We start from the raw sequence: 17,151 nt of genomic DNA, 5'->3' as shown, positions 1-17,151 counted from the left end.
AGCTTCGATAGGATTAAGATCTGGACTGTGTGGTGGCCACTATAGTATTTTTAATCTACTTCTTGAGAAATTATTTTTGGCAATCTTTATCTTGTGCTTTGGTCCATTATCTTGAAATCGAAGATATCAAGATAATGGCTCAAATATCTTTATCAATATGAAAGATATACTTTCAAACCGTAAAAAAAAAAATTATGATACATTTCTTCAGATTGCGGGATAGGATATAATGTTGTTTTATTGTATATCATCGCATTTTGATCGGAATTTTTAGAGGAAATCATCCCCATACCATCAAATTTTCGCCACCATGTTTTATTATCTATTGGGAATTCATCAGTTTAAATGCCTTAACTTACCGTTTCTATATCCTTTTAAGGATTTTTTTTATTATTATTATTCTAGAAGCTCATATTTGCTCTCGCCTGACCTCAAAATGCAGTTGCAAAATTGTGAATCCTTGGACAAATGCGTTCTTTGCAAGCCCTTTATTATATTTTCTTTCGTGATCGTGTTCCTTTTTTTTTTTTTTTTTTTTTTCTTTTTTTCTCCCTTTTGAATACAGCTTGTCAACACTGAGCTCTTGAATCGGCGTCGAAATATTAGAGCTGAAATTCAACCCCAATGACTTTAATAAATGCAATTACTTCCTTCGCTGGCGGATTTTAGATGCTTTATTGAGTGCCAGTACATATGCACTTCTACTCAATCTAAAGGGGAATGTGGAAACTTATTAAAACACCATTCACGAATTCGCTTGACTATGTTACGTTCTTTTCCCAATCTTACAATATGGCGTCTGACCCTGAGCCTGTTTTCTGCCTCGCCCTCTCTTCTTTTCGATGGATCCTGTCTCACACTTCTTGCATATTACTGTTTCCTAGATTATCAAAATTATTGACAAATCGATTAATTTATTTCCAAAATATAAATTTAATTATTTCCAAAATATAAATTTAATTATTTCCAAAATATAAATTTAATTATTTCCAAAATATAAATTTAATTATTTCCAAAATATAAATTTAATTATTTCCAAAATAAAAATTAATGTCATTCCAATTTTCTTAAAAATTACCTTCGTTGACAATTATTGACAAATCGATTAATTTATTTCCAAAATATAAATTTAATTATTTTCAAAATAAAAATTAATGTCATTCCAATTCGTTCTTATTATACGTTCTACAGTGAAGGTTTGCCGTAACAGCTGTTGTACATCATGTTGAATATGAGGACGTTCATTGACTCAAATAAAAATTGTATCTTGTAGGCTGGAAAGGCGGGTTTGCGATCTGAAAGGCTCTCAACATGTCCTGACGCCGTTGCCCAATGACGGAGTTGGCCTTAAACCCTGTCGGAATCAACTGTTTAAAAAAAAAGAACAATGATAATAGTTGCTATTAAACCGCACCATACCATATCTTTTGCAGAGTACAATGGCTTTTGATGAGCAGAACATGAATTGTCTTTTGCCCAGATGCGACAGTTGTGAGTATTCGTTTGGCCATTTAAGTGAAAGTGGGCCTCATCTGTTCACAGAACAATCCATGGCCAAACAGTTTCGACTTCCATCTCTGGAAGGAACTGCAACCCAAATGTTTTTCGAACTTCGGCATCCCGTGTGGACAATTCATGAAAACTATAGATTTTATAAGTGTAATAACCCAGGATTCGTCTCAATATAATCCAAACATGAGAATAGGGCATATCAATAGCACGAGAAGCAGTTGGTAGACTAATAAACCCATGCAGAAATTAGCTAGATGCTTCCGCGACCCCTATGAAGTCATATTGCATGCTGTTGGGTAATTGACAGTAATGTGCTTCTGTGGTATTGGGACACGAACTTTTACAGCTCGGTGCAATAATCTGTCTGCCACTCTGGCATCGAACACATGGTCTATAAGGCTTACTGTCCAGATTCCATGGCACTGTAATCCATAAAATGCTTCTTGCTGCCACTTAATAGGTAATTTTTTGATAATTTTTTTATTTAATAAATCTCGAGCGCATTATTAGAGAGGTTGAAACGTAGAAATTCGTCAAAATTGGGAGTTAGGATTTTTTTTTTTTTTGACGATTACAATATTTTTTCTATACTCCTACAAGAAAGTAAAAAAGAACAAACTTACGAAATCTAAATTAGAATGACAGTTCCAAAAGATAAATAAACGAAAATTTATTTGCCACATGAAATATTATTGGACTAATTCAACCCAGCAGACTGCATTTGCACTTTCTTGGTTTTCTTTTCAAAATAATAAGAGCATGACTGTTTTGGCAAAATTTTAAATTAACGCTCAAACATCGAAATAACCGTATTAGCAGTTGGGGCTGTATTTCTCTCAGGTGTCTAATTCATATTTAAATGGCATAAAAAAGTTTCACAAGCAGCTATTTTATAATAACACTTTAAAACAAATTTACAGCACAGTATTAGATTACAGCATTTAGTACAGCATTAGATACAAGCATTTAAAATTTAACCCCCTGAACGCAGTTAAATTTGCGCCACTTAACCGCTCCCGATGGTTTCAATTTTGCGCTCAAAATTTAAGTTAAAGTCTAAGCTTTAGCAAACATTTAACAAAATAAAAAAAATACTGGTAAAAAGTAGTTGTTCGGTACTCCAAAGTCTAGAGCGCCCTCTATCGGCATTTTTTAAACTTTGTCTTTAAAAATTTTTTTAAAGAAAATACTAATTTAAAGAATGATTTTAGCGAAAACCGCAAATGAATCGATCCATTTTTAAGTTTTTTATCATCATTTGAAATTTAGGGCCCTAAACTTTGATGGCGCCTATCTCCTTCGGAAGACGTTTGGGACACTTGGTTTCCTATTTAATATTACTCGTCTTGATGTGTGCTATCACCCCTTAAAGTTACTCCCATCATTTATAAAACACCCTGTATTCCGAAATTTTCAAAAAAAAAATTTTTTTCGCACTTTCTTAAATTAAAAAATGAAAGCATTTTAATATTTGTATTGCATGGGTTTTCAACTTTTCCCGTGCCTCTAAAAATTTAATTAAGAAAACTCTGAAACTTTAACTCTTTGGCATTCACCTGCCATATTCCATTCACTTTACATGTCTCAAAGAAATGTCGGATCAGATCTTTTGGAGAAAAAAAATTCTCTTTTCGACTGCATAAAAGCATAAACAGCGTTTACAGCAGTTTCTTGCTTCTTTTTTGAAGGAGCCGCGGTGGCCTAGAAGTAAGGTTTCGATTGTAGATGCTAAAATTCCAGGTATGATTCCACCGAAGAAACACCAATAAACGAGTAAGTAAGCATGTCGCACGCTAACTTCATCGGCGACCAAATGATCTCTCGCTGGAAAGATGTGGAAGTTTGGTCAGGAGTGTGAAATTCAAGCGTCGTTCTCGTTGTCTGACTGCGATTAAGAATCACGTGGTCCTTCCTAAAATGGCATCACTTTGTTTCAAAATGAGACACTAACACATAGCAAAATAAAATCTTCTCTAAATGTTTCACCGATAAATATCGTTTTCCCATAATGTTCATTGACTGCACTTAAATATCTTCTGAAGAAGTTCAATTCGATTTATTTATTTATAGAAATAGACTTGAATAGACTAAATAAACTAATTAAAATAAACTGAATTTTGAAATATTTTCTTTAAAATGCCTTTATACTTTTAGCATCATTTGTTTCGTTATTACATGTGTGTAAAATAAAGCTTCAAAGTCCACAAAAAAACAAATTTTATTTGAAAGCAATAAATGCAGCAAGCCCACATAATTATACGTTATTAACGAAGGACGCAAAATAGTGCCAATTTCATCACCAAACATTCAACTTACTAACTATAGTATTACTAAAAAACAAAAAATACATATAAATAATGACATTAATTAACATAAAAACAATTATCAACTTTTTCTAAAATTAAAACAACTTATTTAAATAACTACTGTAAAAATTGTTGTACTTATGAAGCCAAGACAATCAATTGAATTTACTTTTCTTTTCTCTAAGTCTAGTTAATAAACTAGCGAAATGACGAAACCGTTTATTTCATCACTCTGGAAGACGGAAAAAAAATGCATAATTAATTGGATATTCATTTTTCAGGTCCTCTTTACACTTTTTTCTTTTAAAACATTGGATTCCTTCAGTTTTCTTTCTACATCTTCGTTATTTCATCATTCCCATTGAATTGTGAGGCATGAACGCTGTCCAGATTGATATCTGTGATTTGACGAGGACGTACCTTGACTTTGAGCTTCATATGTTTGAAATCTCTGTAAAATGTTGCTATGAATAAGATGCTGAAGAAAGTGAATGCCCATTCTGATAAAGAACTGATGATGTAGTAAAAACTATACTGTAAATAGGAAAAAGAAATATGTGTTAAAAAAGAATTCAAAAAACACAGAAAAAATCCCAAAACAGCCCTGTCGATACATGCAAGAATAGTAAGATAATAATAAAGCTTTTAATATAAGCGCTTATTAGTTTGTTTTCAAAAACTTAATAAGGAATTATTTTGTCGGAAGCATAAAAGTTAAAACCAAAATGTAAAAGCAACAGGCCACTGAAAAAATACTCAAAATAAATTTGAATTTCAATCAAATTTAGGATTACTTTTATAATTTTTAAGGAATGTTTAAAAAATCTCTATCTTGTGATGCTTACTGTTTCTTGATTTCCTTATAGTATCGTTTTCAGGGCCTTTCATTTCAACAACTTAGGTTTGATTTTCAGATCTTTGATAAAAACTATTTTGTATATATTTTAGTACGCTAATAAAAGCACGTTAAAAAAATTTACATTTTTTTTTATTATTATTTTCTACTTTTCAGTCTTTAATATAATTCACAGAGCAATATTATTAATACTATGGATTCTTGCAAACCAAATTCTGCTCAAATCACAATCAGATGGCACCTTTTATAAGAAATAAATTCCTATTCATCGATTTTTATCAGAAAATATTTAAGAAAGGTATTTTCATCGGAAACACGAAACCATACAAAATCCGTAAGTTGTAGTAGATTAGGAACCTAGTGAAAAATGATAAAATTCCTTCTTTACAAAAATGAAATAAGTCAATTTAAATAAAAACGTCAAAATATTAAAATATTAAGAATATTTGGTGCATTACACGTGTGCATATATGATTAATAATTCCATTTTTTTCCAACATATCTAATATTTTTCAGCCCACTTACACTACATATGTTATGCATTTGCACATAATATTTTTACATCAAACATTTTAAATAAGTATTGTTAAATAGCTTTGATTATATTTATAAGTTATAAATAGAAATAGAAATAAAATTCATATGCAGTTTAATTCTATAGAAATCCAAAATACAGAAGTGATTTCCTTCAAATTTTCCTCACAATGACTCTAAACTACATGGGAAATTGAAATAAATATTTTGCAACCATAAATTAAATCGCTGCTTTTTTAATAATCAAGAGTTAAGTGTCGATATATAGGAAATATTATTTTTTCAGTATTGCCATTCTTATTCAATATACCACACAGGTATTTATTTACCTCCACGTTGCTAGTCACAAGGTTTAATTAAATTTTCTATAATTAGCGAACTAAAATTTAGAAAATTATTGTTAGAGCAGAAATCTAGGTATGAAAAAAAATTGTAAAATCAGAAATCAAAATTCTAAACCGAATACAATAGGAGAAGAAGATTAATCCCCAGGGAATATTAAATATGTATAATCTGAGAGCTGCATATCTTTGAACTGTGGTGAAGAAGTGTCATCTAAATAGATAGTAGGTGTGGACCAGTTAGATGGCATGTGTGACATGCAGCCAGTGATTGTGCTAAAAGAAAGAAAATTCTTAAACATTTACTAAAAATTAAAATATATTATAAATGCGATAGAAATTCCAATTTACTTCCAACATTTCTATCAAAACTTTGAGCTTTTAAATGATGGTTTTGTTTCCCATCATTTTGATAGGAGTAAGAAGGAAGCATCCATTTATAGTTTATATTTAATGTGAATAAGGAAACATTTATAATGGAGTACATAAGAAATACTTCTTTTTTGTAGTTGTTGCTGCTGCTGCTTTCAAATCAGAGGTTGCTTAGAGGTCACAAAAGCTGCCATAAATCCTAAGTTCTTTCCTTCCGTCAAATCCATTACCACAATAAAATATCAATATTTCCTTTTAAGATGTATTTTTTATAATATGATTAAAATCTTCGTTTTCCTTTTAGCATATACAAAAATTTTATTATTGTTTTGGATGTATAATTAACGTTTATGAGCAATTAGAAAGCATCAACAAGCAAATTTGGGGGGGGGGGGTATTATTGAATAAGGAGTTTTCTTCAGAATATTTGTACAGGGTGATTCAATGAAGCAAAACGCACGAAGCAAACAAAATGCATGTAGGAATTTCCATACACCGTGACTCAAAATGACATCAACAAAATGAAAGGTCAAATCAGATGCATGGAAAAAAAGAAAACCTATAGGAAAATCTTATAGAATTACAAATGCAGTTTAAAATAACCCAAGAGGTAAATGGCCTAATGGTTTTCAGACGGCCTAACTGGCTTGTTTCGTTCGAATCTAACATTCCCATGAGTAACAAAAAACTTTCATGTATTCCAAATTGGATGACTTCCACTTCTTAACATTTATTATTTAGGATAAATCGACACATTCACGGTATATTGGCAAACGATTAAGGGGTTGAAAGGGGGGAGGAACCTAAATACATATTCAAACATCCTAAATGTTCTAACACAAAACAATCACAATTATTCGAAGCCACATTAATAAAATATAGAAACATGCCTGTCAGATATGTTGTGCCATAAGAAAGGTTAAAGTGACTCTCAATAAAAATAATAATAAGGCATCTAATGATCCTTTTTGAAAACAAGATTCAATTTAAAAGCTACTGGGATATTTGTAATGAGTTTCATTTCTAAAAAATTAAAAAAAAAATTAAAAAGTAATTTAAATTTATGTTCATTTCCCCTTGTGAAAAATTAAAATTTTAATATATCAAACTTCTTTCAAAGGTACTATCTTAACTCCGCTTTTAAACAATATTATTTAAAAACACGTAGAATGATGTGCACTTTAGCATTCAATGGCTCGATCCAATCGGGCTGATTGCTATAGATTTTCCTCCAAGCCAAAACACGAATGTGGACACTCTCCTAAGAGTCCTGCGGAAAGGTAAAAGGACACTAATTGACTGGAGCTAACGCAGACTTATGAGATAGATAAATATCCCCAGGTGATATTTAGGAGCTCCAAGTTCACTTTGAGATACAGAGATTATTATACTTCTTTAATAGCAGTCCTTGAGTCATGGATATGGAAAATTACGCTAGACCAAGCGGGATTAATTAACAGCAATTCATTGAGACCTATGAATTGTTATAATACTTCTATTTTACAAGTTAATAAAAGCTAAAAGAAAAATCTATCTTCAATAAACACGAATTTCCAAATGTGTAATAAAGCTCTACAGAGATCCCTTTAGTAGGAAAGGATGATATTCTTTTAAATTTTTTACTTTTATGCAAAAACATCACTATCACAAGATAACGAAACTTCTTAAATAACATTATTATAGTTCATGAAATTTTATTCCTCATTTAGACATTTTTTTTCCTTCGTTCTCAACTCGTTTCTTTATTTAAATTCGCTATTCTAATCAACTGGAGTACTCTCCTCTCGAATTTTTCTTGTTCTTACACAATATGTGGCCTTTTGTATCAGCTCAAGAAGGATAATCGAGTGTGCATTGGGTGATTCTTCTATTTAAACCCTTAGTCGGTCTGCCCATATGCCGTGGGTGAATTAATTTATCACATTACAATATATAATCGTCCCCCGTCCTCTGTAATACTGGATGGTGTCCATAATATCCCCACCTTTTTGATTTGCGTCATTGTCGGATGTAAAATCCCAACTATAGTTTTCTAACAGGTTTTTTTTTTTTTTTTTTAATGCTTAAATTGACTTTAGTAAGTGAATAAACCTAAGCATGAAAAAACAGCAAAAGTCAATGAGCTGAGGTTTGCATTTATTACATTATTATTTACTATTATTCATTATATTCTTCCTTCACGGTTCAGATCCCATTGAAAATTATTACTAATATTTTCTTTCAGCATTTCGCTATTTTATATTCAGCATTGTATGTTTGTTTGTTTTTCACTATTAGACGATCACAATTTGTATCAATTCTATTTTAGTGATTAGATTAGATTTCAGTGTTCGTGAACTTTACGGACAGAGAAGATCCCACTGCAAGGAAACAAGGTCTCTAATGTTATTAAATATTTTAATCCAAAGTGAAGTGTAAACATTTTTGTTCGTTTGTTTTTGTTTCATAAGCACTCTATCGATGTGGATGAGATTTTCTGCTACAACTTTCGTTAGATAATCTGAGACAATCAGATCCGAGATATTGTTAACAGGGTAAGTGCCCATCTAAACAAGCACATCTTCTGCTTTTTTTAAAGATTTATTGCCTTTTATTTTCTCACATACGAAGTATAGAGGAAGTATTGTAATCTTCAAAAACTCGACTCGAAATTTGGCGAATCTCCACTGTTCAGATTTCCTTGAGTTCGACAGGCAAATTTTGTCATTATTTCTGTCTTTGAACACATTAATTCAAAAATGCTTTGAGCTAGACGAATGAAATTTAATATGAAGACTTATGATCAAATTTTTGGACGAAATCCTTTCGCATGAAGTTTCTCTGGTAGCCTGTTCGACTACATGTGAACTCAATAACTCCAAAACGTAAAGAACTAGGTGAATAAAATTTTATTAACACGTTTATCATCAAAAGTATATATTCTTATTAAATTTTGAACCAAATTTGTAAAAAGATTGAAAATGCGTCAGTCAGTACTTTCGCATGCTTGTAAACGCAATAACTCATAAGGCATTTGCGGCCTGACCTAAGGTCCACCATTTTATGCGGGGGAGAGGAGTCAGACCTTCATTGGACAGTATGTGAGATCACTCTCGTAGATTCTGCAATTAATAGTCCTCTAAAATACCAAGCAACTACATTCAAAAATATAAATATTGTATAACAATGAAACACTTTAAATGCTTTTGTTATATTTCATAAAAATATATATCTCATTTTATTTATTTCTCTGTTTTCTCATTCTCAACTTGTTTAAAAAACAATTAAAATATTCATAAATGCTACCATTTCACGCAAAAGTTACTTGGAGTATATAAATATTTTAAATATTGTTTAGATTCATTTGAATCAAAACGACAAAATATTCCTAGAATAAAAGGTGTCATCCAATTAGATAGTAGAGAAAATAACCAATGGACTCATCGACTCAGTTCGAATTTCATCCAAATTTGTAATTCTGATGTCACTACCGAAAACGAAATTTCATTTGTCTAGCTTGTTGCATTTTTCAGCTATTGTATTCCCATGCCTCTGAATAGAAACATCGACATATAAGCATCCCCTTGAGATATTTTATACAAATGTAAGTTCGGTGGTAAAATTATATACCAAATTTCATCCATCTAGCTTGGAGCGCTTTTTTGTCATCGCATACACACGCATGCGGATGACGCATTCAGTCTCCATCAACGGAATTTCTTCCAAAGATGAAATCTACAATTCTGTACTATCCTTCTAGTTCTTTATGATTTTTAATTAGACCGAAAAGTCTTAAAATGGTTTCTTTACATTCAGAAAGATCTAACACAAGGATATTCATCAAAATCATGGTAATAGATGTATTATTATTTCTTAAATGCTTTCTGAAATGACACTTCGTCTATAAGAAAGTAAGAATATTTACAAAAATGAAAGAAATGTGGATGATTTCAAATCCGAAAATAAGTTTTTCACTAAATAAAAATACGAAATTTCGAATGAAAGGCTGGTGAATTGTATTTCTTATAAATTTATTAAGAAAATAATAGCAAATTTCGAAAAAAATTATAAGTAAAGAAATAAAAGTTCACATCTAAAAATAAAATGCATTTAATGTAATAAATAATGTTAATGTAACAAAATAAAATGCATTTAATGTAATAAATTAAATGAATTGGCACTTAGTATATTTGGAACGTCTCGAAGCTAGAAAACGCAGGCGACGTCAAATATGTTTTATTAAAAAAAAAAAAGTGTTTCGATACATTTTCGAAAAATCGAGGTTATAAATTTTGGCAAAATAAATCTAATTACCAAGTACTAATATTGAGTTTATCCAGGTTGCGAAAGTGCCATTGATTGACATAACAATTTCAATTATTTTTTTAAGCTATTTATACGCCATTATTTTTCTTCGCTTACTTTAACACATTGGTCACCATGGGGTCATAAGAGATCAGCAAAATATTCTGATCTTTGAGCTATCGTTCAACGCTGTAATAACTCTTTATGCGTATTTCGCAATATAAAGTGGCCAACGTAGCCCTTCTATATATTACTGAAATTTGGCCTGAAAATATTATTTGAAGGAAAGAAAAAGTATACCCCTATTTATAGCAAAATTATTCCATTAGCATCGTGATAAGCACATAAAAACACATAGCACATAAAAAATGTTAAACTTTCTTTTAAAAAATACAGCAAAATAATAAAATTTTAATTATGCTTACATATCCTCACAGGATAAGCCTGAAAAGCAATAGCCATTTTTCAACCAATTTATGTAAAATTCTATGGTGATCAATGTGCTAAAAAATCAAACAAAATTTCCAAATATAAGAATAATTTTGCTTCAACGCTAGAGCAATTGGTTTTGAAATTATGCCAGTTATCGTCATAATCACTTAATTTGACTGATATTTAGTAAAACGCTTTATTTATAGTTATTTTTAATTTATCCGTAAAAAATTAAGTATTTATAAAAAAAATTATATTTCACCTTTTTCACTATTCTGAAGGAATAAACTAGATGCAATATTTTTTATAAGCAGATTACATTCATGAGTATATTTTCCATTAATATATGTTTTTCAATTGCCAGAGATAATGTTCTAATTTTGTAACAATAGCTAGGCTGGTGGCTTTACGTGCAATTGAAAGTTCGTTTAGAATTGATGCTGAATGCAGATCTCAATATTCTGTGATGAGTTCATACGAAAAATGCAAATTTAATATCTAAAGAAGGCAGAATTTTCTGAATGCTTTATACATCCATGCATATTAACGAATTTTGATGCATATAAGTATTTCAATAGCAGGATTTCAAAATTAATGCTATGGATATTTTTAATTTAGTTGTAAATTTCATTCCATTAATAGAGTTAAAAATAACAAAATCTTTTAAGTTCAATTACCTAAAACAAGGTTATATAAGTAACCTTGGAATAAAAAGCTAAACTATTCCTATGGAATAGTGGTAAGGCACTAAAAAATAACCATGCAATTTACAACTGGAAAAACAAATATTTTCAAACTCCCATTTTCCGAGTGTCATTGAGAGAAGAAAAAAAAAATTAACGAAATAAATCTTTTAAAAAAAAAAACTAAAACCGTGTAAACAAATTAGTATGTAATCAAATTTCTCAAAATGGAAAAAAAAAAAAAAAAGACTAGAAAGAAACGAGTCGCAGCAAAATTTGTGATATTGAAACTGCTTTTACGGTGAAGGAAAGGCAATAAACAGTGTGAGAGACCAATTCTTGCTTAACCTTGAGGTTAATAGCTCTGCTTCAGACGATAAACCATTAATAATTGAGCAAATGAAATTCTTTTCAAAAGCACGGGAATCTTTTGTCTACAGCAAATAAGGTTATTCTTTCCGCCTTCGGTTCACTTTCCTTTAGAATGCTTGACACTACACTTGTACTTTGCGGTCGACACCATGCTATTCAGATATCTCCGTAAAACAAAAAAAAGAGACACTTTCTGCGTTCGTTTTTTACTTGAACTCCAAGCGTATGAATTTCTCAGAAAGGTATAATGAATCACATTTCAGTCTAATGATCATCTTGAATAAATTTGATCTTATTTTTGATTTCCGCTTCGGATTAGTTATTTTAAGTACCAGAAAAGTAGTGCTATTAAATCTTATTTTATTCTCAAAGGCTGCTTCAAGATAATTAGGCTGCTAGTAGGATTTTAACATCAACACCATCAAGTAGGATTTAACACAACATTTTAACACCAAATTCAGATTTCAGATTATGCAAGTATCTAGGGCCATAGGCGGTGAGAGGTGGGCGGGCAGATAGATTAAAAGATATTATTTGCCGAGTTGCTAAATAAGTAAATTAATAAAAAACACAATGGATTGTAAAATATAAGAATAATATTTGTACTACTAAGCATAATTGATCAAATTCATATTTGTTTTAATATTGTTTACCTATTTATTACAGCATTTATAAGCATGAAACGTCTGCTTAAAATAGTTATGCACAAACGTGAATGCGACAGTCATAAATCGAAGTATAAAAATAATAAATTCGTATAAGTAATGCATATAAATAAAAATTTCATAATATTGATAGAGAATTCTGATTAATTAGCTATAATTCAAAGTAGAGAAATTGTCAGGTTAGCGTTGAAAATTTGCGAAATCATTCCAGTTGTTGAAGATGAGGGCTGTATTAAAGTTTTATTTTGCTTAATCCTGCCACATAGAGATGAAGGGAGTAAACGATTACTAATGACACACCGAGAAGTCACGAGCATTCATATGAAAGAAAGATTTTTTGAAACCGGTTCAACAGTTCAGGCTGTCCACCTTTGTTGCAGAATTTCTCCACGGGCACTGTATTTTCTATTTATTTTAAAGTTGGAGAATGAAGAAAGGCAAGCGACCCGTGAAAAATATCTAGGACTAATAAGCTTTTATATGAAGCAAAAATTTCAAAAAATCAGTTCCGCAATTTTGGTTGGCGAAATTCCGTCGCAAGATTTCCCTATAGATAAAGCATTCTGAATTTTTGTTTCGATTCCGATTTCTTTGAAAAATGTAGGATTGAGGATGTTCATGCGAACCTTGATAATATATATTCATATCAAGAGCCTTCATATGAAACAAAAAGGAGGCAAATCGGACCAGTGGTTGAGGCTGGGCGACTTGCTCATTGGGTTTCCCTGTTATCCTACATATTTATATAATATCCTTTTCAGTGCCTCACTCTTTTACGGCATTGTTTTATCTTTCATATTTTTTACAAAAAATTATCTGCATTTTGTACACTATTAAAAACGTATTTTTCATACCTTTATATTTTACTGTTAGCTACTTTTTACTCTTTAATATATTTCACGGTCTATTACAATAAATAGCATGGAATTCGAAAATTATTTTTTTTAAATTTAACCAACAAATAGGGTCACTAGTAATCAATTAAAATCTTTTGATTAGCTGCTAAATTTTGAAAATATTAAAATATTGCATTCACATCGTTAATACACAACTAAACAAAATTCTAGAACACTAATGCATTAACCAAGTTACTCTAAATCTGCCAAAGGCATATGAGATGATGTGAAAAATTGATCGCCACGAAAATTAATCGACAACTATAGTGAACTTAAAATAGCTCCCATTACGGCGTGGCTGTGCTTCCACCCCTCATGTAAGAGGGGTGGAAGCACAGCCGGTCATCGGAAAGTAGGTAACTTGATACCACGCTATTCTTTGTACTCACGAGGGAAGAGAAAATCTGCTTACTGATTCGGCAACTTCTCATCTCTAAATTTGGGGATAGCTCCCAATGGAATAATATATTAAGGAGTGAGTGAAAATATATTAGTAAACATTATTAATACATTAAAAAATGAATGAAAATTCTTTCAAAAGCCCATCAAATTAAACAAAATCATTTAAAAATAGAAATTTATTCTATGTCATAACTGTATGGAAATGTTATCGATGCAGCATACAAATTAATTTTGATTTACATTTTGCTGATAAAGTGTCTGGAATTAAATAATTTTAACTTCATGCTGTGAAACCGATCATAACTGTTCATATTTGATGTTCTGGATATGTTTAGTTTTAGTGAATTGCTGACTTCTCACTGAGTATATTTTCATTAATCATCACAAGCATTAAATTTTATAGAACGTTGCGGATATGCTTCAGAGAAGAAACAGTTAATCACTGTGTAACCAGAGAAAATTTGTTTCAGTAACTGCATTAAAAATTAATTGCTCTATATGAAAAGCTGCATTCGTTTCGACTGTTTGTTGAAACACTATTTACAAGTACAGTAGTCAAAACGTTTACGTAAAAGAATTGTTTCAATCCAAATGAGGCTTAAAGTTACAGCTGGCAATAACCTTGAGAGAATAAAAGAAATCAGCTGGAAGCCCTGCAGTATTTCTTTCTCTTAGAAGTAGCAATTCTGGGTTTTCCCAATGCTATTCATGCGAAAATGTATGGCGCAGTATTAGGAAATGAAGGACAAAGCAAAAATCAGACAACACTCTCTTTCGTCGTCGAAGAAATAATTGATTATGAGCTTCATTTATAGCGATCGACTTTTCGACCTTTATTTGAACTTTTCAGACAGTAGTATGAAAAGAAATACCACGTCTCTTCATGAGAATGTCCACACTCATTTGGTTGACCGGCACAGTAAATCTGGCACTCCTTTGTAAAAGTGGATCATTATTGTGTTCCTGTCCATCATGTGGTATGACAAGTATTCAGGAATAGGATCAATAATTAGTCTAGTACAACTTGTTATGCCATCAAGGGCCATTACTAAGACATAAGAAGAGAAATTAGGAGCGGGATTGTACCAATGCCTGTTCAATTTATTACACCACTAAGAGCTATTACAAGTTTGTAAGATAAATAATCGGAAGTGAGGTCAACAACCAGTGCAGTACAATTCATTTTGCCATCAAGGATATCGAGTTTGCTTATACGTTAACATATTTTCGTGATCAAAATATCCTCTCAATAGATTAAGACACATGATTTAGCGAAATGACGGATGCTTACTTCAATATTCACACTTTTTGCAGCCTCAATTTTAGAGTCATAAAGCTGTTTTCTGGTTTGGATTGACTAGGGAGAATATTATTTTTTAAAGAAAACATAAATAGCAAGAACGAATTACTATCTACAGACAAATGATAAATACAAAAATTTAAAGGGCAAGGAAAGTGACACTAGAAGCTATTATAAAAATAAAAAAAGAATACAAAAGAAAAAATAGTAAAATAATTGGAAAAGTACAAGTTTTTAGTTCCCAGACATGTATGTAAGTTTCATCAAAATCTAATGATTTGCTTTCTTCTCTCTACAAGAAAATTTTTTCGTCACATATACGATTATTAAAAATCGAAGTATAATTCTTGGCAAATTATCCGTAGAATATTTCTCAACCACTGTAGTTTATTATATAGAGTAAGAGCTTTAAAAACTATAATCGCGCATTTTAGAAGCGCAGAACATTGGAGCACCTTTATAGTATTGGTGCCATTATGCATTCAACTATTGGAGCGAAAAAAGATATAGAAAGGAACTGTATCCTGAAGCGAACTTAAGCTCTTCTCTGTCCCGACTTACATACTTCTTCTTGCGTACAGCGACCACCCCGCCACCACTGAACATAGCAGTATCGACAGGATTTGTTGTGGCCGACTGCTATCTTGTCCCGACTTACATACTAGCTTGAAACTCCATATGAGCATCGGCTCGATTTTCCATAATCCAAATTCTCTTACTTTTTAATAGAGAAGCGATATGTTTTATACAACAGATATCTTTTGATATTTCAAATAAGAAAGGAGCTTGAGGAGAAAAAAAAAATGTTTGAATTTTGTGATGATTTCTTAAATAACTGATCAACGCTTTCGTTTCCTAATAGGCGAAGCTGGCCTATGAGCTAACTCAGAAGAATAATTTTTTTCATAAAAAGAAGAGTTTGAATGTGTTGGACAAAGAACTAGGGCATGGTTTATGATTTAAGCCTTTAGGCCTAGAAAAATATTGGTTGGCAAAGGAGGCATAAATACACCTCGGATATCTTCTGAGATGCAATAATATTTGTGTTTATTTTAAGATTTTAAAGTCAGAGGTTTTAAAAGGAAAGGAGAAAAACGGTGAAAAATAAGTGCTATGCTTCAGGTACCTATTGCATACGCTACGCCATTTATCAAATCATTCAAACTATCATGTCCAAATTTCGATTGAGCTTTGAAATTCAAAAGTTGCTTCATTTGTCATTTTCACTAAAAAGATTCCTACTTGAAAAACAGAATCATTAAGATTTGATTTACACTATCTTGTAATACTATACTAGTTTTTTTCCAGAATTCAATATATACTTCGTCTGTTCTTGGTCTATCAATTTGTTATTTGTATAAAAAACACAAATTACTGAAAAAGTGTTCACTTCTGTGGAAATATTTTCAGTGGCTAACAAAATGACACAGTCAGCCCTCATTCGCTTTTACAGGCTAAGTCACTATTTCCTCAAATCAAGATTAATCATTGTTTATCGTATTAAATTCTTCAGACGACCAAATTTTCAATTTTTAGATCTTCTGCTTTCTTAATTTTCGTAAACCAATTAATATGCAAGCACATTAATGTTTCTAATTTTACTTTTTCACACACAAATAGAAATTGTGTAACCACCAAAACACTATCCCTGCAACGTTTATAAATCATCACTTTATATATCTCCGCGTCCGAAAAAAACTTATTTTGTAATGATGTTTGTCTGTGAACACGCAACGAGCTAGATGGATGAAATTGCGTACGTAAGAGTCTCGGAAATTCCGTAGAAAATCTGTTTACTAGAGGGTTGTCTTTGTGGTGCATGTTTCGACATAATATCCCTGAAATACAAAAATGTAAAAGGATTCATTCCAGCATACGGTTTTATCACCGAAATTGCGTAATTTTGGGGAAAGACCATGCAGAAGCTCAGCATCTACCAGTTTGTATGTAAATGTGACAACACAAAATACGCAATTACTTAGATAAATGACATTTAATATGCATTCTTGTTATGAAATATCAATTTTTTGTTCCACTTGTTAGGCAAGAAGTCCAAAATGCATATTCGGGTTTTACTCGTTTATTATGAACAAAAAATTGTGCTATCATATTGTGTCAGTAATGAGAAAGTCGTAATTACTAAGATTAATTAATTTAATATGCATTCGTGTCATTAATATATATTTTTTAACTGTT

At 31.2% G+C, this 17,151-nt stretch overlaps 1 protein-coding gene across 1 annotated transcript in view; it reads right to left on the bottom strand.

Moving 5' to 3' along the window:
- Positions 1 to 3,712: 3,712 nt before the first annotated feature.
- Positions 3,713 to 17,151, bottom strand: part of LOC129959641 (DNA damage-regulated autophagy modulator protein 1-like) — a 40,551-nt gene continuing 27,112 nt past the window's right edge. Inside the window, exon 7 of the mRNA XM_056072525.1 lies at positions 3,713 to 4,352. Within this exon, the coding sequence (XP_055928500.1) occupies positions 4,152 to 4,352 (201 nt within the window). The 3' untranslated portion in view covers positions 3,713 to 4,151. The remainder of the gene's footprint in view (positions 4,353 to 17,151) is intronic.

Source organism: Argiope bruennichi, chromosome X2 (assembly GCF_947563725.1).
Source record: "Argiope bruennichi chromosome X2, qqArgBrue1.1, whole genome shotgun sequence".
Taxonomy (NCBI): domain Eukaryota; kingdom Metazoa; phylum Arthropoda; class Arachnida; order Araneae; family Araneidae; genus Argiope; species Argiope bruennichi.
The sequence above is the reverse complement of the archived record's forward strand: the minus strand, read 5'-3'. Positions and strand labels throughout refer to the sequence as shown.